The following is a 22,180-nucleotide window of genomic DNA, read 5'->3' as shown; positions in this document are numbered from 1 at the left end:
CAGTGCATCAATCTATCTTGCGAATAGGTACCTACCTAAACATCGTACGGACACCGGAAACCTGCTAACCCATTTGTACGTTGTGCTTGGATGTGAAGCGAAAAGGCCCGAGCAACCCCACTGGAGCTTTGACAGGTCAGCCCACTTAAGAGTCCAGGCGTTTCTATCCGGTCCACCCCCGGATCTGCACTAGTACAAGATAGGCTAGAGCGCAAGGCAATACCCGATAACGATAACGATAGGATCATCCTTCGACCCTCTTCTCCATGGATCCCGTCGGGGCTCCCCTCTATCTCCCCGAAACCCAGCCAGAAGTATAATCAACGAGACTACAGAGTACTCGAGAGTTTCCTTTCCAAAACCCCACGGCACAATGGTGTCGTCGGCGCCCCTGAAGAAGCTGGACGAGCTTCCAGACGAGATCCTGCTGCGTGTTCTTTCCTGTGAGTAAGCCTTTCTTTTTCTGCCAAGAGGCGTACTCCGAAATTCCCAGCTGACAGAGCCCGGTGCCCCTCAGTCCTAGAGCCTTACGACTTCCCCGGCCTGCAGCTCGTATGCCGAAAGCTCCAGAAGATATCCCTCGACAACAATCACTGGCGATCGAGGACCTTTGACGGGTCGCCATTTTCAGAGGCTTTACAAAGACGGCGGCGCATCACTTCCTTTGGCGACGACGACATCATTGACTACCCTCTCTTCAGCACCGGTGCCGTACAACTGAGCCAGGAAGAAGATGGTGACACAGAACCGGACCCCCTCTTCTACGATGAGGAAACACAGGAGCAGCGCAAGCTGCAGCGGTACAAGGACATGGCGAATTGGGATCCTTCGTTTCCGACAGAGCCGGTCTTTTGGTACAACGAGTACATACAACGCTATGCGCCGATTGCGACAAGTTGGCTGCAGCAGCCCAAAATCCGAGACGGAACCGAGGAGGACACGCTGGATGTCCGAGGAATGGCTCTATACAGTCCAAGCCGAGAAACCGACGAATTGCTCGTGGTGTCGCCATTGGATGACGGCTCCATGTGCTTGTGGGACGTGAAGGGTACCAGGGGTCAAAAGGGCGCCACAGTCGCGAAGAGCTCGGCGGGTATTCTATATCTCGATGGACCCCAGACAATGGGAAGATCACGCAAGATCGATACCGGAGTGACAGAATGCATTAGCGTCGACAGCTTCTCCGACAAAGCCTTTGTCGCAGTACAGGGTCACTTGCTAGAGGTGGATCTCAACCGCCTCGAGGTCGTCGGCGAACAAACATTCGAATGGTCCATCACAGCCCTATCTTCCGCCGCTCCTGGCTTGCCCTTGACTGTAGGAACCTCTCTTGGAATCCATCTCTACGACTATAGGGCGCGAGTCAGGTCGCCGAGTGAGATCATCGACAGGATAGACGTGTTAGCGGTCGACTCGCCAAGTGGGTTCTTCCAACGCAGGCGAAGCAGCGTTTTCGACGATCCGCTACCACCGTATGCTCCTTTGTCACAACCCACGCCTTTGAGCATCTTGCACCTGCCGAATAGTTGCGACGAGTACTCCTTCTCGGACGATATCTATGTTGCAGGGCGCTTCTCCAACATCCTTCACTACGATAGACGCATATTCCCCTCAATCATGGGGTCCATTCACTCGGGAGCTCGATTGGCTAGTCTCGCGTCTCTGCCGTACCCATTCTCCACACTCGACAGTGAGACACGTCGTAGGAGCGACTTGTCCGTTGAACAAGTTATGGAGTCGAAGACAAGGGAAGGAGGCCGGACTCTAATCGCCGGTGGTGAGTACAACACCAAGGGTTCATTGGAGTTGTACGGCTTGTGCCCACGGCCAGGAGGTTCGTCTGCAGATCTCATGCAGAATTCCACCATGAAGAACCGGCAGACGTCGTCTCAATCCAAGATCCTCTCCGTCGCCAACCAGGGTACTCGCATCGTGTTCTCGGATGGCTCTGGTCTTTTGAAGTGGTTTGAGCGCGATGGCTTCACTGAAGTGAGACGGCATAAGATCGGACACAGCGAGGTGGATGAGCGTCCATCTCTTTTTGCCTCTATGCCTGGTTCCGATGATCTCGCGAGAAAGATCCTGTCGACGCAAACGCGTGGCGGACAAGACAATGTCAACGATGATGACATACTGTTCTGGACAGGCGAGAAGCTAGGTCTCGTTAGTTTCTCCGGCAAGCCTGGGTTTACTGCCAGCGACTTTGAGCAACCAGAGCCTAAATCGGAGGAAGAGGCAAAGTTAGAAGAGGCCGAGAAAGAGTATGGCGAGAGGATGAGGATGGCCCTGGAACGACAGGCGAACGACGTTCGCTTCGTGCAAGGCCTAGGATTGGGGTTAATGGGGTAATGGTAAGCAATGTAAGATGACACGGATGGCGAACGTTTCCATGACTGGCACTGGGGTTATGGGTTAATGAGGATCCATGATGAGATCCATTGTGATACGCCATTACGGCCTGACGATACAGATATGTAGAGTGGAATCAAGAGATTTTATCCAAGATGCTGTGCAACGCTCAACCCACCGAGACGCAAAGTAGACTTTACTGTGAGAAATGCGTGGGTGGACAGCGTGCAAAGCGACTAAGCCGACATCGGGGCGGATCGTCAAGATTTCCACGAGGCAGTAGAGAAGGTAGTCGAGTTGATGGCGGCTAGAAAACTCTAAGCGTGAAAAAAACACTTCAGCGCAACAAGCGCTGTCTGGGACGAACCATGTCCAGGCTTTAAATTGACCTTATGCATTGTAGACTCCAAGTCTTCAAGATGGCGGGCACACGGGAAGACTTATCTTCAGGCAGGTTATGAACGGCACACACAAACCGACCCCTCTTCCGCCAATGGGCTGGAGGGGTAAGGAAAGCTATGACCTCAGAGCCGTTATTCAGAACAGGGACACACACCCGGATAGTCTTTTTTTGGGCAGAAAGTTCCAAGATAATCTCCCGCTCTTCTGCGGGATGGACAGGGGGAATGCACTGGATGGCAGTGGAGGAGAATGAGGAGTGGAGATTCGCTTAAAGGGCGCTAAAGCACTGTTGGGCATTACGCGGAACCTGGCGCCACCGATTCTCCGGGCTGAGGCTGTGCAGGGTGGTTTTGCCGCTTGCGATTGGCTGATTATGCTCTTCCAAGCCCCCCCTCTAGAACGAACGGAGACTCGTCGTCAGGCACCACTGGAACAGAACAGTCGGCCAACGTTTGGATTTGGATCTCGGGCAAGAACCAGCCACACTGCACCTGCGTAATCCCTCCGTCCGCACCGCAACGTCACCTTTGGTGCGCGCTCTTTCCAGCCTCTCACTCAGCAACAAGCCGGACGCAAGGAAAAAAAACACAGAGAGAAGCAAACCCTCGCTCATTCATCACCAGCGCGCAATCACGAATTTGCCAAAGCTTGCTTGCGCAAACCATCAACAGATACCGGCATTCCCTCCATTGAGAACTGCCCAGCATGGTGAGACGCTTCATGCCCCGCGCGCGCGCACCGCTCCGATTCGGCTGCAGCGACTCCAAAATCCCCCAACCAACGACCGCGAGAAGGGAATAAGGACTGACCGTTTGCGCTTTCAATAATTGTAGGGTATCTCACGACGTCCCAAGGACAAATCCGCAAAGACTGGCCCCGCCGGACCGTCCGGAGGGGCGGGCGGCGGCAAGCCCAAGAAGGCCACATACGAGGTCACGAAGAAGAAGGAGATCGGCGTTTCGGATCTTACGTTGCTCAGTAAGGTGTCCAACGAAGCCATCAACGATAATCTCAAGAAGCGATTCGAGGGCCAGGAGATCTATACCTACATTGGCCATGTGTTGGTGTCAGTTAACCCCTTCCGGGACCTGGGTATCTACACCGACCAGGTCCTCGACAGCTACAAGGGCAAGAACCGTCTCGAGATGCCCCCTCACGTCTTCGCTATTGCCGAATCTGCGTACTACAACATGAAGGCGTACCAAGATAACCAGTGTGTCATCATCTCCGGAGAGTCAGGTGCTGGCAAGACGGAAGCCGCCAAGCGGATCATGCAGTACATCGCCAACGTTTCAGGAGGAGAGTCGGGCGATAGCAAGCAGATCAAGGACATGGTGCTGGCAACCAACCCCCTACTGGAGTCTTTCGGTAACGCAAAGACCTTGAGGAATAACAACTCTTCTCGTTTCGGCAAGTATCTGCAGATTCACTTCAATGCGCAGGGCGAACCCGTCGGTGCCGACATCACCAACTACCTTCTCGAGAAGTCGAGAGTCGTCGGCCAGATTACCAACGAGCGAAACTTCCACATTTTCTACCAGTTCACCAAGGGAGCTTCCCAGAACTACCGACAGCAGTTCGGCATCCAAACACCCGAGACGTACGTCTATACTAGTAGATCAAAGTGCCTCGAGGTCGACGGAATCGACGATTTGGCGGAGTACAACGATACGCTCGAGGCTATGAGAATTATTGGTCTCAGCCAGGGCGAGCAAGATGAGATCTTCCGCATGCTGTCTGCTATCCTGTGGGCTGGCAACATTCAGTTCCACGAAGGCCAGGACGGATACGCCGCTGTTAGCGACCAGTCGGTGGTGGACTTCCTGGCATACCTGTTGGAGGTGACGCCCGAGCAGCTCATCAAGGCTATTACCATCCGCATTCTTACCCCGCGAAACGGCGAGGTCATCGAGTCACCGACGAACCCGGCTCAGGCTGCCGCCACACGAGACGCACTTTCCAAGGCCATCTACAGCAACTTGTTTGACTGGATCGTCGAGCGTGTCAACAGGTCTCTTAAAGCGAAGCAGGCCACGACCACCAACATCGGTATTCTTGATATTTACGGCTTCGAGATTTTCGAGAAGAACAGTTTCGAGCAGCTTTGCATCAACTACGTCAACGAGAAGCTGCAACAGATCTTCATCCAGTTGACGCTGAAGGCCGAGCAGGACGAGTATGCACGCGAACAGATTCAGTGGACACCTATTAAGTACTTCGACAACAAGATCGTGTGTGACCTCATCGAGGGTATCCGCCCTCCTGGTGTCTTCTCAGCCATGAAGGATGCTACCAAGACAGCCCACGCCGACCCTGCTGCGTCTGACCGAACCTTTATGCAGAGCATCAACGGCATGTCAAACCCTCATTTGACCCCTCGTCAAGGTAGCTTCATCATCAAGCACTATGCCGGTGATGTGGCTTACACAGTGGACGGCATTACGGACAAGAACAAGGATCTGCTCCTGAAGGGATTGCTCAACCTCTTCTCTGGCAGCAGCAACCGGTTTGTGCACACCATCTTCCCCAACCAAGTCGACCAGGACAATCGCAAGCAGCCTCCTTCCGCCGGTGACCGTATTAGGGCCTCCGCGAACGCGCTGGTTGAGACTCTCATGAAGTGCCAGCCTTCTTACATCCGTACCATCAAGCCCAACGAGAACAAGTCGCCCACCGAATACAACGTTCCCAACGTCCTTCATCAAGTCAAGTACCTTGGTCTTCAGGAGAACGTTCGCATTCGTCGCGCTGGATTTGCCTATCGTCAGACGTTTGAGAAGTTTGTGGATCGTTTCTTCCTGCTTTCTCCTGCGACTTCATACGCTGGCGAGTACACCTGGCAGGGATCGTACCAGGATGCCGCCAAGCAGATTCTCAAGGACACTAGTATTCCCAAGGAAGAATGGCAAATGGGAACGACAAAGGCCTTTATCAAGTCACCCGAGACCCTCTTTGCGCTCGAGCACATGCGAGACCGGTACTGGCACAACATGGCCACTCGTATTCAGCGCATGTGGCGCGCATACCTGGCCTACAGAGCCGAGTCTGCTACTCGCATCCAGCGTTTCTGGCGTAAGAAGAGAACCGGAGCTGAGTACCTGCAATTGCGCGACCAGGGCCACAGGGTTCTTCAGAACCGCAAGGAGAGAAGGAGATTTAGTCTGCTCGGCTCCCGAAGATTCTTGGGTGATTATATGGGAATCAACGCTTCAATGGGACCTGGCTCGCAGATCAGAAACGCCATCGGCATCTCCAACAACGAGAAGGTTGTCTTCTCTTGCCGTGGAGAGATCTTGGAGGCCAAGTTCGGCCGATCCAGTAAGCCGAGTCCCCGTATTTTGGTCGTCACCAGCAGCAAGTTCTATGTTGTTGCTCAGATGCTTGTCAACGGCCAGCCTCAAATCTCTGTTGAACGCTCGATGCCCCTTGGTGCCATCAAGTTTATCGGAGCTTCCTCGGCTCGTGATGACTGGTTCTCTCTGGGTGTGGGATCGCCTCAGGAGGCTGATCCTTTGTTGAATTGCGTCTTGAAGACCGAAATGTTCACGCAGATGCAGCGTGTCATGCCCGGTGGCTTTAACCTCAAGATTGGCGAAGTGATTGAGTACGCAAAGAAGCCCGGCAAGATGCAATCGGTCAAGGTCCTCAAAGACTCCCAGCAGGCCGTGGACTTTTACAAGAGTGGAGGTGTCCACACTCAGCCCGGCGAGCCTCCATCGTCTGTCTCCAAGCCGACGCCCAAGGGCAAGCCTGTTGCCGCTCGACCCATCACCCGTGGCAAGCTTATCAAGCCTGGTGGCCCCAATGGTAGACCCTCTCGGATGACAAACACCAACCGAACTCCTCAACCTCGACCTGCTGCTTCTTCTGCAAGATCAGTTCCTCAACCTCCTGCTGCCATCAGCTCAGCCAAGACCGGACCATTTGGACGTCAACAACCACAAGCCGCCGCCGCTTCAATTCCTTCGCATACAAGACAACAATCATCAACCTCAGCAGCGACCAGAATGCCTCCTCCGCCGCCTCCCGCTGCGCCCCCCGCCAAGGCCAAGATCATGGCCAAGGTCCTGTATGACTTCGCCGGTCAGAAGGAGAACGAGTTGACGGTTAGAGCCGGTGACTTGATCGAGGTCGTCCAGAAGGAGAACAATGGTAAGTAGACATCTATTTCGAAACTCTTCAGAATGAAACTAATATTCTGGTGATAGGCTGGTGGCTCGCGAAGAACGGCGGCGCTCAAGCCTGGGTTCCTGCCGCCTACGTCGAGGAGCAGGCTCCTGCACCCGTCGTGGCCCCCCGCCCGCCCCCTCCTCCTCCTTCGGCCAATGGAGCGGCCGCCCGAGGCAAGCCGACTCCTCCTCAGCCGCCCATGAAGCGACCTGCCGCTGGACGCAAGCCTGCTGTCGCTCAGCCGCGCGACTCGGGCTTGAGCCTGAACGGAGCTAGCGGCTCCGACAACAGCCGCAGCAACACCCCGACTCCCAGCTTGGGCAACAGCTTGGCGGATGCTCTGCTCGCTCGCAAGAACGCGATGCAGAAGAAGGACGATGATGACGATTGGTAATCGAATTTTCGTGTGGAAGGGTCAGGGATGAGGTTGGGTCGATAGATCTAGACCCTTGGAATGATGCTTCATGATTGCACGACACGATTGCTCTTTGGACTGATGGTGTGGAGGAAGGATGGCGGAATGCTTTCTAGAGTGGCAAGCGGTTCACGATCAAACAAAGCTGTTTTTGAAGTTCTTTCAGCATACAGGATCAGGGCAACCCCGGATGGAAAGGCGGATTTGATCCTGTCTTGTGTGCACAATTTTTCTGTTTGGTAGATTCGGGAGTCAAGGGGATTCATGGCCTGCGCTGAAGCCGTCTTTGGATGCCCCCTTCTTTGTTGGTTTTAGGGCGATTGAAGGTAGTATAGAACCGTGGGCAATAAGCCCCCAAAAAGAGAAATTTTCTGTTTACTTTTTGTCTTATCTATGCTTAGTGATGCTTACTCCTCTCCGTCTTTTTGGAGGACTTTTCTGCGACGTAATAGCTCTGCTAGAGGTACATCCTCATCGTCAGTCATATCCTCATCCTCGTCTACGCCAAAATCCTGTAACCGCTCGCCATCCGCGTTCGTCCAACCGGGTTCTCCATCCGCGCCCTCCTCAGAACCATCTTCAGAGTCACTATCTATCATATCGTAGCCCTCTACGCCGTCCACCTCCTCCAGCTCTTCCATCATTCGTGACCGGTTACTCTGCCACCGCCGCCGATCCGCATCCTGCCGCGTCCTAAAGGCCTCGAGTTCTTCCTCCTTGGTCCCGTATCTCGGCACCACCATGCTCTCAGCATCCCGAACCAAAGGCCAACCTCCCTGCGCGGACCGTCGCACTTTATCCGGGTCTGGCGGCGGCCACATGCCTTCCTTGCGATTCAGCCCGTTCTCGGGCCACTCCCAGCCGACACCCCTTCCATCCTCACTCACGCGCGGGTTCCCGGAAAAGGGGAATAACCACAGCAACGGGTTCCCGGTCCCCATCGCCTGCGACAAATTCGCATAGATACCAACATCATACGGAAACTCCACCTTTTCCAGCCTCAGCTTCTTGCCATCAGGTCCCATCATGGACCAGAACTCGCCGGCATCTTTGCGGTTGCGGTCGCAGACGGCGGCGTGGCGGTCGACTTCCCAGCCTTCGATCATGGTCTCGTTGAGGACCCAGCCGCGGACGGTGGAGAAGAAGAGGATGCCGAGGGCGAGGGAGCTGAAGAAGCAGATGAGCATGTCGAGGGTCAGGAGGACGAGGATGGGGAGGGAAGGGCCGAGGTAGGATGGCAGGAGGCGGTTGTCCCAGATGGCGGCGAAGCGGGCGTAGAGGAGGTGGGCGAGGTACCAGAGGGAGAAATTTGTCCAGGCGAGGAAGCGGAGGAAGTGTGGGAAGGTTGTGAGGGAGACGCAGTTGCCTGTCCAGGGGCAGTGGTGGTCCATGCCTGTTTTGAGGGAGTTTGGATGTTAGTTACATGATGCTTTTGCGTGAGGATAAGGGGGGGGAGTAGGGCAGGGAGATGTTGGACGTACGAGGGACGCAACGCGCGCAGTGTCGGCAGTGATGCGCGCGAGGCGGTTTGGGCGCGGCGCACTTTTTGCACCAGCGCCGAACGAGGCCGTACTCGTCTGGCTCGGGGACCTCGATGACGGTAGCTTCGGGAAAGGGGTAGCGGCCTGGGTCGACGGTGCAGGCCTTGTAGTAGGTGTACCAGAGGCAGAAGAGGAGGGCGTTGTAGGTGTAGTTTTCGGAGCGGGTGAGGCGGCCGGGGGCGAGGGAGTCGTCGGCGACGTAGAAGAGGATCTGGGAGGAGACGGAGAGGAAGCCCATTAGCGCGGTGGCGCCGGGGACGGCGAGGCGTTTGATGAGGGGGGTATCGTTGATGTTGGCCATTGTTGCGCCATTTGGGGGGGTTGTTGTTTTCCAGAACTTAGGGGGGGGGGGGGGGGGGGGGGGTATTGTTCGAGGTCTGGCTGGATGGGTTGTGCAGCAGCAGACGTTGCGGAATTCGAGATTCGGCGGAGGATGGTGGTGGTGTGGGATGTCAGCGCACGTCGGTGCCGGGACGGACGGAGGAAAGCTGGGTCGGCGGCGGAGCAGTCGGGATTGGAGTGGAGGGGATGGGAGCTTGACGCGGTTCAAGGGGGGCGGTGCTAGGGGTGACGGGGCCAGGAAGGACGCGTCTTTTGCCTTGTTAAGGGGGGAATGTTTAATTGGATTATGTAAGGATTCGACAACTTGGCAACCCCCTGTGAAGGAAGGACGACGACTGCCTGCTGGTACACGTTCCATGTCCATCAATTTATCCTACGACTGCGAGAAATGTACTAAAATTTCAATGGTCTGTTGAATTGGAAACAACTCGTGTGGCTCTCATTGACCGCATGATTTCATTTGTGGCTGCGTTGTGAAGTCGAACAACCACCCAGACTTTGGGCTGGTGAAAGTCTCCCTCGATGGCACGCGATGCGCAGATACATCTGACGGCGGTGTGGTAAGAATGCGCCCAATTTCTTCCCAAGACTGCTTAATCTCAATTCTGACTCGTTCGCAGTGCTGTCGGTTCTTTTCTCTGGATCTCTTCCAACTTTGAGGGTCACTCTCTAATCGGTACGGGCCGGTTTGCCAAGACTTTTTTTGTTTCCCCGGTTCACCACGTGGGAAACGGGAAGAAGCCTTCTTCGCTGACGCAATGATGTTCCAGAGTATCCACGTCTCTCCTCCGTTCTCATACTCCTGCTTTCGGGAGGCCTGACATGGCTGGCGAGCTATCTCGCCGCATGGCTTCCCGGCGCGGACGGAAGATTCGGTATGTTTGGTCGGATGCCTAAGGAAATCCTCCCACAGCCAGTGCTAACATCACTTTTCAGACGAGCGCGCGGGCTCCAAGAGCACCTTTGAGCAGACGGTTCCCGCCAGACCGCGGCGGTACTTTGCTCCGTTGCTCATCTTTTGCATCTTTCTCCGCCTCGAGGTCTTTCATCGTGTGACTGCCCAGTTGCAGTGCTCTGTGCCGGGAGTGCAGGTGAGTTGCGAACATGCCCCCATCACCAGATGAACGACGAGACTGACACGTCCCAACAGTCGTTTTTATGTATCTACCTGGTCCTCTACCATGTTCTCTACTACCAAAGAGCCCGACCACCACCTCCTGAGGAAGACCCTTGGGCAAGTATCAGCGACGACATTGCAGTATGGGCCAACGGCTCCCGAACGCTGGCGCTTGGAAGTGCCTGCCTCTTCAGCTACGGTACTTTTGTAGCCATCTCGCAGGATCCCAGGTCAACCTTCTTTTGTTCCGCTCTGTCGGACAGCCGGATGACCACTCTTGCTTTCCAATTGCTGGGCCTGTTCTTGGACGCGGTCATCGTCTCTCTGTTCTGGCGCATCCTGGCTTGGACCAAAACGACGAAGCTCCGCCTGAGGACCTTGGGCGCCATTCTAGCTCTCTCGGGGGTCTTTATCAAAGTCTTCCAGATCCTCATCTCACCCCTCGTTTCCGCTAGTGAGGGATATCCGACTTCTTTCAGCGGGATCGACTCTCTGTACATCTTTGACATCTTCATCGACAGCTTCGCTTTTGCGGTTCTCGTCACCTCACTGAGTATCCTTGTCTATGAGACGAATCCCGTTACTCCGACTAGCATCATCACCTTCATCTGCGGCATCACGGCCACCACCCAAAACATATTGCATATTGGTAAATGGCAAATGGAATCCAGGGTGAGCGCCATCGGGCCTCTGTACCTCCTGGTCCTCGGCTACAGCATGTTCCTGTACAGCACCAATGTCCGCTCGCTCCTCTTCATCCCCAGAGCATTGTTCCTCGTGCTCATGGTCTCCATGTTTGTCGGCATGACTATCTACGGGCTTCTGAAGTCGGCCACAGTCAAGCAGCACCCACTCAATAGACTCATCTACGATGTCAGAGTGGAATCCGATCGATGGATGCGGCATGCCATGACTAGCGACAACCTGAACATCGCTGTTGACGTATACCATGAGCGTCACTACGGGAGGGACCCGCCTCCCAACTTTGACAAGTGGTACGAATTTGCAAAAGCTCGAAAGTCTGTCATCATCGACCACTTTGAGCAGATGGAGAGCGACGTACTTCCGTTCTGGGGCATCAAGCCGGAGGCGATCCGGCAAGCCTGCAATGAGAAGGTACATAAAGAGCCCCATATCGCGATGGTTACGATTGAGAACAAACAGGTCGCCCACAACTACGAGGGTGATGACGCAAATAAGAAGGTCCTGGATGAACTCGTCACCATGATCGGAGGCTTTGTCGAGCATCTATCCGACATGAAGCTGCCCATCAACCTAGGCAACCAGCCTCGGGTCCTAACACCGTGGTCTGAGCTCCACAGGTACACCGTTACGGGAATGAAGCAGAAGTTCAAACTTCTATCGTCGCGTTCGCTGGAAAATGCTTCGACCGAAGGTACTAGTGAGACTTCATTGCCCGATGGCAACGTTGAGAGAAATGCAGAGTTGAAGGCCGTGGGAGGCTCTCCGGCGATTCCCCAGTCCAGGCAGGCGATGTACGAATCGACCAAAGCGTGGCGGGACATGGAAGCCTCCGTGTGCCCGACCAACAGCCCAGGAAGGTCAGGGCTCCATTGGAACGTCCGCGACTTCTGCACCTCCTGCGTAAAGTGGCACGAAGACGAGCAATTCATGTGGAACTATCCGCAATCCAAGAGCCTCTGCGACCAGCAAGACCTTACCCGCCTCCACGGCTTCCACACATCGGCGCCCCCAATCAAGCCGTTACAGGAGCTGCTGCCCATCTTTGGCCGATTCAAAGCCGACGGCTTCAACGACATCCTCCTACCGCTGATGCCGCTCGCGGACGAAGAGCCGGAACACAAAAAGGACTTTCGGCAGCGCAAGGATAGCGTGTACTGGCGAGGCACGATTGGCGAGAACCCCATCAGCGACGAGGCGCTGCGCGGGAACCACAAGCACCGGCTCGTCCACCTCGTCAACAACGCGACGGCCGCGGACGACGTCACGATGATGCTCGGCGCGCCGTCCAAGGGTAGCTGGTACGCGTACGAGATTGTACGCGCCCGGGAGGCCAACGCCATCCTCCCGTTCGATATCGGCATAGCAGAGTACGCGTGCGACCACCGCACGCCGGGCTGCGCGGCGGCCAAGGCGGAGCTGGGACTCAAGCCGCCCACCTCCGGGGAGGAAGACCCCCTTGACCACCGCTACGTTATGCTACTGGACGAGGACACGACGCCGCCGCCGCAGATGCTCCGGACCATCCGGTCGCCGGGCAGCGTGCCGTTCATGTCTTCGGTTTTCGGGGAGTGGTACTCGGAGCGGCTGATCCCGTGGCTGCACTTTGTGCCCGTGGACACGCGGTTCCACGCGCTGCATAGCACGGTGGCGTACTTTGTCGGCCTCAAGGGCCGCGGCAAGATCAACGGGCGGGAGGTGGACTTTGAGGCGCGGTGGGAGGACGCCGAGTGGATCGCGACGCAGGGGGCGCGGTGGGTGGACAAGGCGCTGCGGAGGGAGGATATGGAGATTTACCTGTTTCGGTTGCTGCTGGAATGGGGACGGGTTGTGAGGGACGATCGGGATAGTATTGGGTTCAAGGTGCAAAAGTCATGAATTGGTTGTTGTATCATTATCCCCGTTGTTGGGAGTTTGTGTTTCGTTGATAGATATGGGTAAAGGGTTATTCACACGAATATTACACTCACTGTTCATGTGTTCATCCGTTCGATGGCTGGCCTTGAATCGTGTGCAACATCTGGTGGTCTAAGCCGTGGATCATGGATGACGAAGGTATGGTTCGCCTTGGCCATTGCTAAAGAACAAGGTAGCTCGTATTTATCCACGATGACCTAACCAGGTAACAATGTCGGCTAGTCGGCCAGCAAGTAATATGCACCCGAAGCTTAGAAACCCAATTCATCGGGGGCCCTTGGTTGGGATTCGAGAACCCTTGATACTTTCCCTCCTACTCAAATCTCCACAGAAACCAAACGGGAGCTCCGATCATCCACTCTTTGCTTCGTTCAAGTTTCTCTGCCGCCTGACGTGTTTCGGCCGAGAAGAACACTTTCTCTCAAAAAGTAAATCTACTTTGATTGAGCAGGATGACTGATATGCATTATGGGGTATTTGACCTTCAATAGGTAGTAGTAGTAAGTAGGAATACGGACTGGTACACGGATACCAATGACTGCATGCTTCTAGGATCACAAAGAGACATAGATTCGGCTGCGACCCGAGTGGGCTGCTTCTATCACGATCTCTATAACTCATACAAAAAGTGTACAGATGTTCGTTTTGTCGTTGTTTGCCGAGGCTTTGGCAAAACAGGGGGGGGTCGAGGGGAGCTTGGTTGAGGATGAAGCTCGTTTCAGAATGACAGGCGGGACAAAAATGGGGGTGTGGTGGCCTCGCTACCTCCAGGCTTCAAGAGCTTCAAGTATGAGAAGATGAAAGAGAAGAAAGGGGGCAAAATTAACCCCTTTCTCGGATTCACAAACAAAAAGGAGCTCCAGAGGTGCCGCAGCTTGGGAAGATCACCCTTTTGCGATTGGTCGCAGCTTCTCCTTCACAACAGCACTTCATCATTCGTGCTCGCAAAAGCAGTAGGTACTCCGTACAGACTGTAAGAGCTCCTATTCGTAAGGTACGGATACTGGCCCTTGCCTCCTGCCCGTGTGTGACGATGACAAGTGGGGAAGACGTGACGGAACGGGCAACCATTGCCTTACTCCCAGGCGGGGCACCCTTTCCACGCCTTCAACACGCTAGACAGGGCTGCCCCTCCCCCTCCCCCTCACCCAGCTCCGGGTGCCCCCCTCCCCTCTCTCTCAGGTTCCCCCCTCAGACGCAGACAACGCAGACATCCCAACGCAGCAAGCTGACCGACCTCCCCTCTCCCCTCCACGACCTAATAGTGCTAGGTAGGTGACTGACCTATGGAAGCATCTTAAGGTACTTTTCCGTGCCTGACTAACATTACCTACCAGACACAGACCCCCCGTTGACGTTTGTTACACACGACTTTTTTTTTTTTTTTGAATCTGCTAGGACCTTGTCACTTGCTTTGCTACCTCTGGCGGCCGGCATCCACCCGTTGCCATTGTATCCGATTGTTGCTTGTTGCATTGCACCCAACTTCCACCAACGCCCGAACTGTTTCCTCCCGATTACAACCTCTCCTCTTCCATCTCGCGTAGAACCTTTTGCGTATTCACAACTCTCACACCAATCCCGTCACTCAAGAGTAGCCCCCCCCCCCCCCCCCGCATCTCTTATACTCTTCACTCAACAAACGACCTCGAATCCTACCCCGCGCGAACATACCTCAGAAAAGCATTGTCCCACACACAAGCAACGCTCTCCGTCTCTCTACATCTACAACCACCCAACCTACCTTAACCTCTACATCCTTCGCGAAACAGCAGCAAACATGGTCGACCGGCCCAACAAGCCCACCGCCCTGGCCACTACGCCCGGCCTCCCGCCCCAGGCCACCGTCGACATCACCCACAACAACTCGCGCGTCGCCGCCACCCTCCCCACCGGCGAGTCCGTCGAGGTCCTCCTCCACGGCGCCACCGTCCTCTCGTGGAAATCCGCCGTCGGCCAAGACCGCCTCTGGCTCTCCGAGTCCACCGTCTTTGACGGCTCCAAGCCCGTCCGCGGCGGCATCCCCCTCGTCTTCCCCGTCTTCGGCCCGCCCTCCGACGCCCACCCGCCCACCGCCAAGCTGAGCCAGCACGGCTTCGCACGCAGCTCGCGCTGGGAGTTCCTCGGCAAGTCCACCAGCGAAGGGTCCGCCGGCTCCGAGTCCTCTGTTAAGCTCGACTTTGGCCTGTCCTCGTCCAACCTCGACGCCGAGACCCAGGCTAAGTGGGGGTACAAGTTTGGCGCCATCTACAGCGTGTCGCTTGACCGCGAGACGCTGTCGACGTCGTTGGTTATCACAAACGAGGGCGAGGAGGCCTTTGATTGCCAGGTCCTGATGCACACCTACCTGCGCGTCAACGTATGTCCCGACTCCCTCTACCCCCCCCCCTACATCAAACTTGTATACTCCAAGTCCATAAGCTAACACACTGTCAATATAACAGGACATCACAAAGATCTCCGTGCAAGGCCTCGACGGCGCCGCCTACACCGACAAGGTCGACAACGGCGCCTCAAAGACCCAGTCCGGCGAGATCAGCATCACCCAAGAGACGGACCGCATCTACACCCCGACAAGCGGTCCCAAGGCCCCCGTCACCGTCCTCGAGGGCGGCAAGCCCATATTCTCCGTCGTCCGCGACAACCTCGACAACGTCGTCGTCTGGAACCCCTGGGTCGAAAAGGCGCAGGGCATCGCCGACTTTGCTCCCAAGGACGGCTACAAGAACATGCTGTGCGTGGAGCCCGGCGCCGTCAAGGAGTGGCAGAAGCTCGAGCCCGGTGATGCGTTTGAGGGTGCTCAGGTCATTACGGCGAACTCGGCCTGAGGCCAGGGATATATATATAGAGATATATATAGCTGTGAGAAAGAGGGTTCAAGTCATGTTGACTTAGTGAGGTGTGAAAGAAAATCAGAAAGAGGGGGAAAACAATAACTGAAAAATCTCGGGACAAACTTACCCAAGGAAGAAATATCAAAGTCAGCTAGAGGAATATTTAGACGGCCAACCGTGGAGATGGAGAGTAAGGCCGAAAGTTATCATGAACAAACAAGCAGGCGCGCGCAAGGGAAAGCAGGCCCGGAAACTACCCCTTTTGAATACATCACGATTGATACGGCACACATAATCTCAAAGTGGACGGACACGTAAAGTGAATGATATGGTATAATGGTTCATCATTATTTCTTTTGCTTGTTTTCTTCATTATCCTGGGCGGCGATGAACCTCCAGATACGTTTGCAACAATCTAATACATGATAAGTCGAGGATGGTGTGTCCTCTCTCTCCCTCTCTCCTCATTCCATGCCCCTCTCCAACTTTCAATCCAGTGTCATGCCATGAATCCCCCAATACCCAGTTTCCATACAAGAACAAGTTAACAAAAAAACCAAATTATGTTTTTTTCGTTCCTTCCTCTGCTTCTTCTTCGTCCTCAACTCATAAAACAAAGATCTGCGCCGATAATGCATGGCGGGTGTTGCAGACACCCATCGTCGTCGTGAATGTATATGTATGTGTGGCGTGGCGGAGGAGTATTGACAATGTCCTCGCGAGGCCAGTAAACAAGAAACAAAAGGGAATTATGACAAAAGTCGTGGGGTGTTTTCGGATGTTGGTGTTCCGCGTCGGTGTTGATAGTAGTACACAACTCTGATCAAGCCCGACCACGAGCCTCGGCGGCGAAGAGCTCTCTCTTGATGTCCATGAGCATGTCTTCCATCTTGTACACCTCCTCCCGTGACAACGCTGCGGAGCGAAGACTGGCGAGGACGTCGCTCAGGTTGTCAATCATGTTCACATCCTTGGTGGTTTCTTCGACAGGAGCTTCGGCGATGATGGCAGTGACATCAGCGACATCGACGTCCATAGAGTCTTCTGCCGTCTCGTTTGTCGTCGTCGTCTGCTCCGGCTCCGGCTCCTCAAATGATTGACTTGCTCGGAAATCCGCCTCCTCCTGTTCATTAACCAGTTGGGAGTTGACTTCGGCATCCAGGTCCACGGAGTGTTTCGAAGGGCTATCGTTGGCGTTGATGCGTTGGCTGCGACGACGGCGGGGGGTTTCCTCCCCAAGCACCGGGGACATGGTGATCTGAGACGACTCGACAATCTCGGAGGCGTCGGTAGACTTCCTCTTCTTATGGCGAGTATCGTGGTTGGGAGCACCGCCCCTCTTCCGCTTCCTGGCTGACTTGTCCGGGGATGAAGCGGCCGACCGAGTTACAGGAGTTGAGGGTCTTCCGGGCGAATTGGACTTGCTCTTGCGGGCTCTTGTCTCGACCTGTGAGAGGGCAAGCTCCGCCGGCTCGTCTTCTTCCTCTTCTTCGTCCTCCTCCTCTTCGTCATCTTCACCTCGGACTGTGATACAGTCAAGCACGGCGGGCTTTTCTTTTTTGGCGCTTCTGGGATCCTTATTAGATTTTGGAGGGGAAATGGCAGGGTAATCATTGATCGGGAGTTCGCACCGCCTACGGTCGAGCTCGACAACAAGTCTCAACATGCTGTTTTCGTCTCCGTCACTGATTTCAAAGGAGCGATCCTTGATGGCAGCAGCGCGCGAGGCGGACCTGGTAAGTACTGTGGGTGGCGGGCTTGAGGGCGCGTCGACAAAGACTTCCTGACCAGATCTGGGTTCTTCTACGCCAGTCACTCGGTTATTCTTGGGAGTTGATGGCGCGGGGTCAGGAACAGTTTCCGCGAATGATTCCGCGAGTTCCTGCTGAGACTGCTCGGATTGCAGTATCTCCTTTGCGGTCTCGAAAGCAGGAGGTGGCAGCTCCGGCTCCTCCACGGCACTTGAGGTGGCCATCTGGAACGAGTCATCTACTGCTGACAGGTCCGGGCTGCCTGTTTGAGAGACACGCTGTGAGGTTGCGCTGTCGGCCAAGTTGAGCTCAGTAGGCTCATCAGTCATGACGACAGCATCGGGAGATGGAGAGCCAGATACTGGCGATGAGCTAAATTGCCAGTTCTCTAGCTCACTGCGGCTGCTGGATCGGGATTTGATCTGAGGCAGCAGAGGGAAGGGTCGGGGCTCTAAGGGTGAAGAGGGAGGATCCGTCATCTCCTGGTCATTGTCTGCCATGGCCAATGTCTGGCCTCGACGAGGCGTCGGGGTCGAGCTGACAAACTCCTCGTACCTAGCGTTGCGCTTAGGTGTCACATCCTTGGGGGTCTCGATGGCCTTGTTAGAAGCGGCCGACTTATCATCAGCAACCTGTGGTTGTTGCTGTTGAGGGCTAGACCGCAACTCTGGGTAAAGGGCTGCGGTATCCTTTTGCCTCTCCCTGATCTCTTTCTGGCGTTCGGTGAGGACTTGAGACTCGGCGTTGACTGCTGGATTCAAAGGAGACTTCTCAATAGGCGCGAATTGAATCTGAGAATCGTCATGTCTCAATCGCGCCTTGGCTGCTGCACTACGCCGGGGCCTACCACGGCCCTTCTTAGGGGTAGTGTCGTCCAGTTGCTTCTTCGCAGAAAGCGACAGCTTGACAGAGCTGAGAGGCGATGATTGGTTGGATGTAGCCGGTCGCTGAGGTATGTTACGAGATGAACGTGTGGAGGATACCGTGAGCATCTCAATGTCGTCCTGTGATTCGACGAACGAGCGATTCTGGTCTGTAGACGCCACACTGGCAATCTCCAAGCCTGGGAGAACGATGTCTACTACCGGTTGAACGGCTAGCAAGACGGCCTTGAGATGTTCAGGGTACTGGATTTGTTCCGCATTCTCGTAAATCCGATTCCACGCCTCTGCGACTGAGTTGACAATATGGCGGTGTTTGCTCTCAAAGGCAGCGCAGACAAGTTCCTCGAAATTGTCGAGCTGGACCTCTTCTGCCTTGCCGCTGGGCAAAATGATCTTTGAAACAGTCTCCCAGAGTTGCTTAACCTGCTCTTTGTCAGTAAAGTAAATTCTCCTTTCAGTATGAAGACTCACAGCTTCAGACGTAGCAGGGCTTCGGCGAGCCTTCAGAATACCCTGCGAGTCCCGGATCCACATGGCAAGCCCACTCTCCAAGTTGGACACGGTTCTGCAAACGAGCTCCGGGTTACAGCGTGCAAGGAATGAGCCACATTCCTTAAGAAGAGATGTAGCATGTTCGTCCAAGTCTCCAAGCTCGCCGGCCTCGTAGAGTCGTTCCATCAGCTCATTGACGAGTTTATAAAAGTTGTCGAACGGATCGAAAGAGGACGATCTCGGTCCCGCGACTGCTGTACCCCACAATCGGCGTCGGGCTGCTTCCAGTGCCTGCCTGTCTAATGGATGGCTGGCAACATGGAGAAGCTCAGTTGTTGCTAGAAGTGTCTTCGCGAATAAAGGAGAGGTATGATCGGCAGGGATGGACTCCCGGATAACCTTGGCAAGCGGCTCGATAGTGCCCAAAGCCCGGCCAGCTTCACCAGTCTCCTGGCTAGAACGGGCCGACAGCTGCATGAAGAGCGAGCACCAGGGCTTCCAGGGTAGATTAGGAGTCTCCTTCCAACCTCGCTCCAGAAAACGCACCACGGTGCGGCACTCGTGACCGAGTGAGGGCTCGCCTGTTGAGCTAGTTGTTTGCGCGCTGTTTTGGGATGAGCTGAAGGTTGCTGATAGACACTCCGCAGCGAAGACCCATGGTGCGTAGGGAAGTCGATTGACCGGCGGCGACCAAATCGGAGTGACCGACAGCATCTCCTGTGCCAGCTCGAACTGAGAGTTTGCTGGCTTCTGAGCCAAGAAAGGTGCAAAGAGCGTCTTGAAGAACTCGACGTACTCCTCTCCATCGGGGATACCCGGGGGAAGCCGAGAGACCAAGCCCATCAGATGTTGCAGCGGAGTCCGAGCGTCACCATCGTTCTTTGCGGGCTTGTGAGACGGCGTTGACACAGGTGTGAAGGTATGAAGACGACCAAGAGAGATCATCTTCTCGGTAAAAGGCCGAAGACCCAGGGCCTCTACAGCGACTATGATGAGCTCACGAGCGCTGTCCAGGAACTTACTCGCCATCTCAGGAGTCGGATCTTCAATCTCCGCCAAGCCATTCTCCCAGTGCTTCAGCAAAAGGCCGCATACTTGGGAGATGAAGCCCGCAGTGTCGACGGAAACCTTGATCTCCTTGGAGGCGGCCGAGACAATAGCCCCAACCAAAGTGCGCCATAAGCGATGGATTTGACTGTTCTTGTCCGAGAGCTCAAGAAAGTGTCTATCCATGATAGGCTCCAAGGTCTGGAATACACGAGCGGAATTGCGTCGAAGCCACTTGGGATCGATAGCTGGAAGCTCGTTGGGCCGGGCAAGAGTCGTCTCTCTAATGCGCTCTTCCCTCCAAATGCGAGGTGTTGTCGAATCGAAAAGACCAGTGAGGATGAGTGTTATCTGTCGCATATGCTCATCAACGGCGTCGGGGTTCCTTGCTTGCGCTTTTGGTGGCTCTGTTAAGGGCTTGACGCCAATGTCCCAGTAGGTGTCGAGAAGAGCAACGTTCGTACCCGGCTTGAAGGTGTAGTAAAGGAGGTTGCAGACACTGCCGAAAACGACCTCTCGTGTGTGTTTGTTCGTGTACTTCGACTTCAACTGGCTACCTAGTGGCTGGTAAAGTATGGGGAGAAGCTTGACGAAAGATTGGCCTTCGGTATGCATAGACCAGACGAAGCGATTCCATGCAAAGTTGGCCTCCTGCTTGGTTTGAGGGTGATCGCTGTTATTGAACCCCATCTGAATGAGCTGTAGCCACTGGTTGAAAAATTGCCATTTATCGAGAGGGCAGCGTAGTAAGCCGATTATGACGCTCCAGATCTTGGGAACTGAAGCAGTAAGTTGTCTGTCGTCCTTATCTTTCGCCATGGTCCGCAGTTGTTGGTGGTAATACTCTGCGAACTTCATCTCTTCAATGGATGTATCGAAAAGTTCCATCACCTTCCGAGACAACGACTTTTCCTTCCCAAATATGTAGACCGCTTCGAGACCAAGAGATATCGCAGCAGATCGCAGTTCCTTGACCCTGCTCAACATGTCGGTGAAAAGGTCATTCAGCCAATCGGAGTGAAGCACCATCAACTGGCGTGACTGTTGGACTAGACGTTTGTAAATGAGAATTCGAGACATTACGATGCTCTTTCCCTTGAGGTTGTCTTCGATGTTGTGGAGGGCGTTCATCAAACGGCGGACACGATCCGAAGTTAAGACCTTTGGGGAGAAGTCTTGCGTAGCGACGGCTTGCATTAGATGCCGAGCAACATCTTTGGGTGTTGCAGAATCCTCAAAGGATCGGATGCAGTGATCTATAAAGAAAATGCCGAAATCGCTGGGTATCGTCGAGGCAATGGCGGGGAAATGCAAAAAAGTAGCGAGGAGAGAAAGAGCGTTGTTGACAAGGGGCGCATCTGGCCCTCCGCTGGTGACATTCTTGGAGGTGATGTCTCGCTGGATGAACTGCACGAAGAGTCCCATCTTAGACTGCAAGGCGATTCGATCCGGGAGGCTGTTGGACGTCTTCAGCGTCATGACCAGTGTTGTGTAGGCATCTCGCTTCGAGTCCCTGTCTGCTCCGGCGAGCTGCTTCACCGTTGACTCCAACATGTCTGATATGTTTGCCGATGTCGTCAAGCTGTCTGGCTTGACGCTTGAGCTCAGAGGACTCGGTGAAGAGGTTTGTTTCAGGATGCCCTTGACAGGTTTGGGCTGAGTCGACGACGGCGCCGACAAGGGTGATGATCGGGGTTTGGCGACAGCTACGCCTGGGTAGTTGGGGGCTTCGTTGTATTGTGCCTTAGCAGAGAAGCCCACACGTTTCCTTGCTCTTCGTCCGCTCGGGTTCGTGGAGTCAGCTCCGGAAAGTGGTGAGTATACACTCGGCGGAGTCTGGAGACTTGATCGAGGGTCTGAGGAGGGAGGGAGGACGAGGAGATGCTTCGAGGTGGTGGCATCGGCAGCTAGGCTGGTCTCGCGAGGTGGTGTCGGTGGGCGAGGCGGTAACGACTCTAGTCGGCTCGAGACAACTTCGACAGATGCCATGGTTGCGGAGAGGTTCCCGTCGAGTGGGAAGGGAAGACCAGACTCCGGCAAGCTCTGCTCTATGTCGACTGGCGCATAAGTGCGTCGAACTCCGGCCAGGGGGTAATGAAGGAAATGGCGATGCGTATCCGTAAAAGCAAAGGCAATGTACAAATCTGGCTCACTATGCAAATGGAAGAGAGCGACGGGAAGAGGTGGGCTTTCCGGCGGAAACGAGAGTGAGGTATG

At 54.9% G+C, this 22,180-nt stretch overlaps 6 protein-coding genes across 6 annotated transcripts; 4 read left to right on the top strand and 2 right to left on the bottom strand.

The window, feature by feature from the left end:
• The first annotated feature begins 126 nt into the window (after nt 1-126).
• BDP81DRAFT_429247 (F-box domain-containing protein) lies at nt 127-2,812 on the top strand. The gene is made up of 2 exons (XM_060590498.1): nt 127-443; nt 518-2,812. Exons 1-2 carry the CDS (start codon nt 374-376, stop codon nt 2,347-2,349), a joined length of 1,902 nt encoding a protein of 633 aa, XP_060444817.1. The 5' UTR covers nt 127-373; the 3' UTR covers nt 2,350-2,812.
• Nucleotides 2,813-3,223: 411 nt separating this feature from the next.
• BDP81DRAFT_34946 (P-loop containing nucleoside triphosphate hydrolase protein) lies at nt 3,224-7,529 on the top strand. The gene is made up of 3 exons (XM_060586178.1): nt 3,224-3,459; nt 3,585-6,903; nt 6,960-7,529. The coding sequence occupies exons 1-3, from the start codon at nt 3,457-3,459 to the stop codon at nt 7,313-7,315; spliced, it is 3,678 nt and encodes a 1,225-aa protein (XP_060444816.1). The 5' UTR covers nt 3,224-3,456; the 3' UTR covers nt 7,316-7,529.
• Nucleotides 7,530-7,743: 214 nt separating this feature from the next.
• BDP81DRAFT_450132 (DHHC zinc finger domain-containing protein) lies at nt 7,744-9,178 on the bottom strand (the record flags this gene model as incomplete). Its single annotated transcript, XM_060592488.1, has 2 exons — nt 7,744-8,729; nt 8,818-9,178. The coding sequence occupies 2 exons, from the start codon at nt 9,176-9,178 to the stop codon at nt 7,744-7,746; spliced, it is 1,347 nt and encodes a 448-aa protein (XP_060444815.1).
• Nucleotides 9,179-9,569: 391 nt separating this feature from the next.
• On the top strand, nt 9,570-13,026 carry BDP81DRAFT_375565 (capsular associated protein). The gene is made up of 5 exons (XM_060586722.1): nt 9,570-9,779; nt 9,840-9,895; nt 9,990-10,094; nt 10,156-10,310; nt 10,370-13,026. The coding sequence occupies exons 1-5, from the start codon at nt 9,742-9,744 to the stop codon at nt 12,914-12,916; spliced, it is 2,901 nt and encodes a 966-aa protein (XP_060444814.1). The 5' UTR covers nt 9,570-9,741; the 3' UTR covers nt 12,917-13,026.
• A 1,709-nt stretch (nt 13,027-14,735) lies between these two features.
• BDP81DRAFT_321088 (aldose 1-epimerase) lies at nt 14,736-15,783 on the top strand (the record flags this gene model as incomplete). Its single annotated transcript, XM_060584582.1, has 2 exons — nt 14,736-15,314; nt 15,400-15,783. 2 exons carry the CDS (start codon nt 14,736-14,738, stop codon nt 15,781-15,783), a joined length of 963 nt encoding a protein of 320 aa, XP_060444813.1.
• An 829-nt stretch (nt 15,784-16,612) lies between these two features.
• BDP81DRAFT_394834 (Rap1-interacting factor 1 N terminal-domain-containing protein) lies at nt 16,613-21,952 on the bottom strand (the record flags this gene model as incomplete). The annotated part of the gene is made up of 2 exons (XM_060588008.1): nt 16,613-18,847; nt 18,896-21,952. The coding sequence occupies 2 exons, from the start codon at nt 21,950-21,952 to the stop codon at nt 16,613-16,615; spliced, it is 5,292 nt and encodes a 1,763-aa protein (XP_060444812.1).
• Nucleotides 21,953-22,180: the final 228 nt, after the last annotated feature.

The sequence above is a fragment of the Colletotrichum phormii genome, assembly GCF_030913505.1.
Source record: "Colletotrichum phormii strain CBS 102054 chromosome Unknown BDP81scaffold_11, whole genome shotgun sequence".
NCBI classification, from domain to species: Eukaryota; Fungi; Ascomycota; class Sordariomycetes; order Glomerellales; family Glomerellaceae; genus Colletotrichum; species Colletotrichum phormii.
This window is presented reverse-complemented; position numbering and strand designations above follow the sequence as displayed.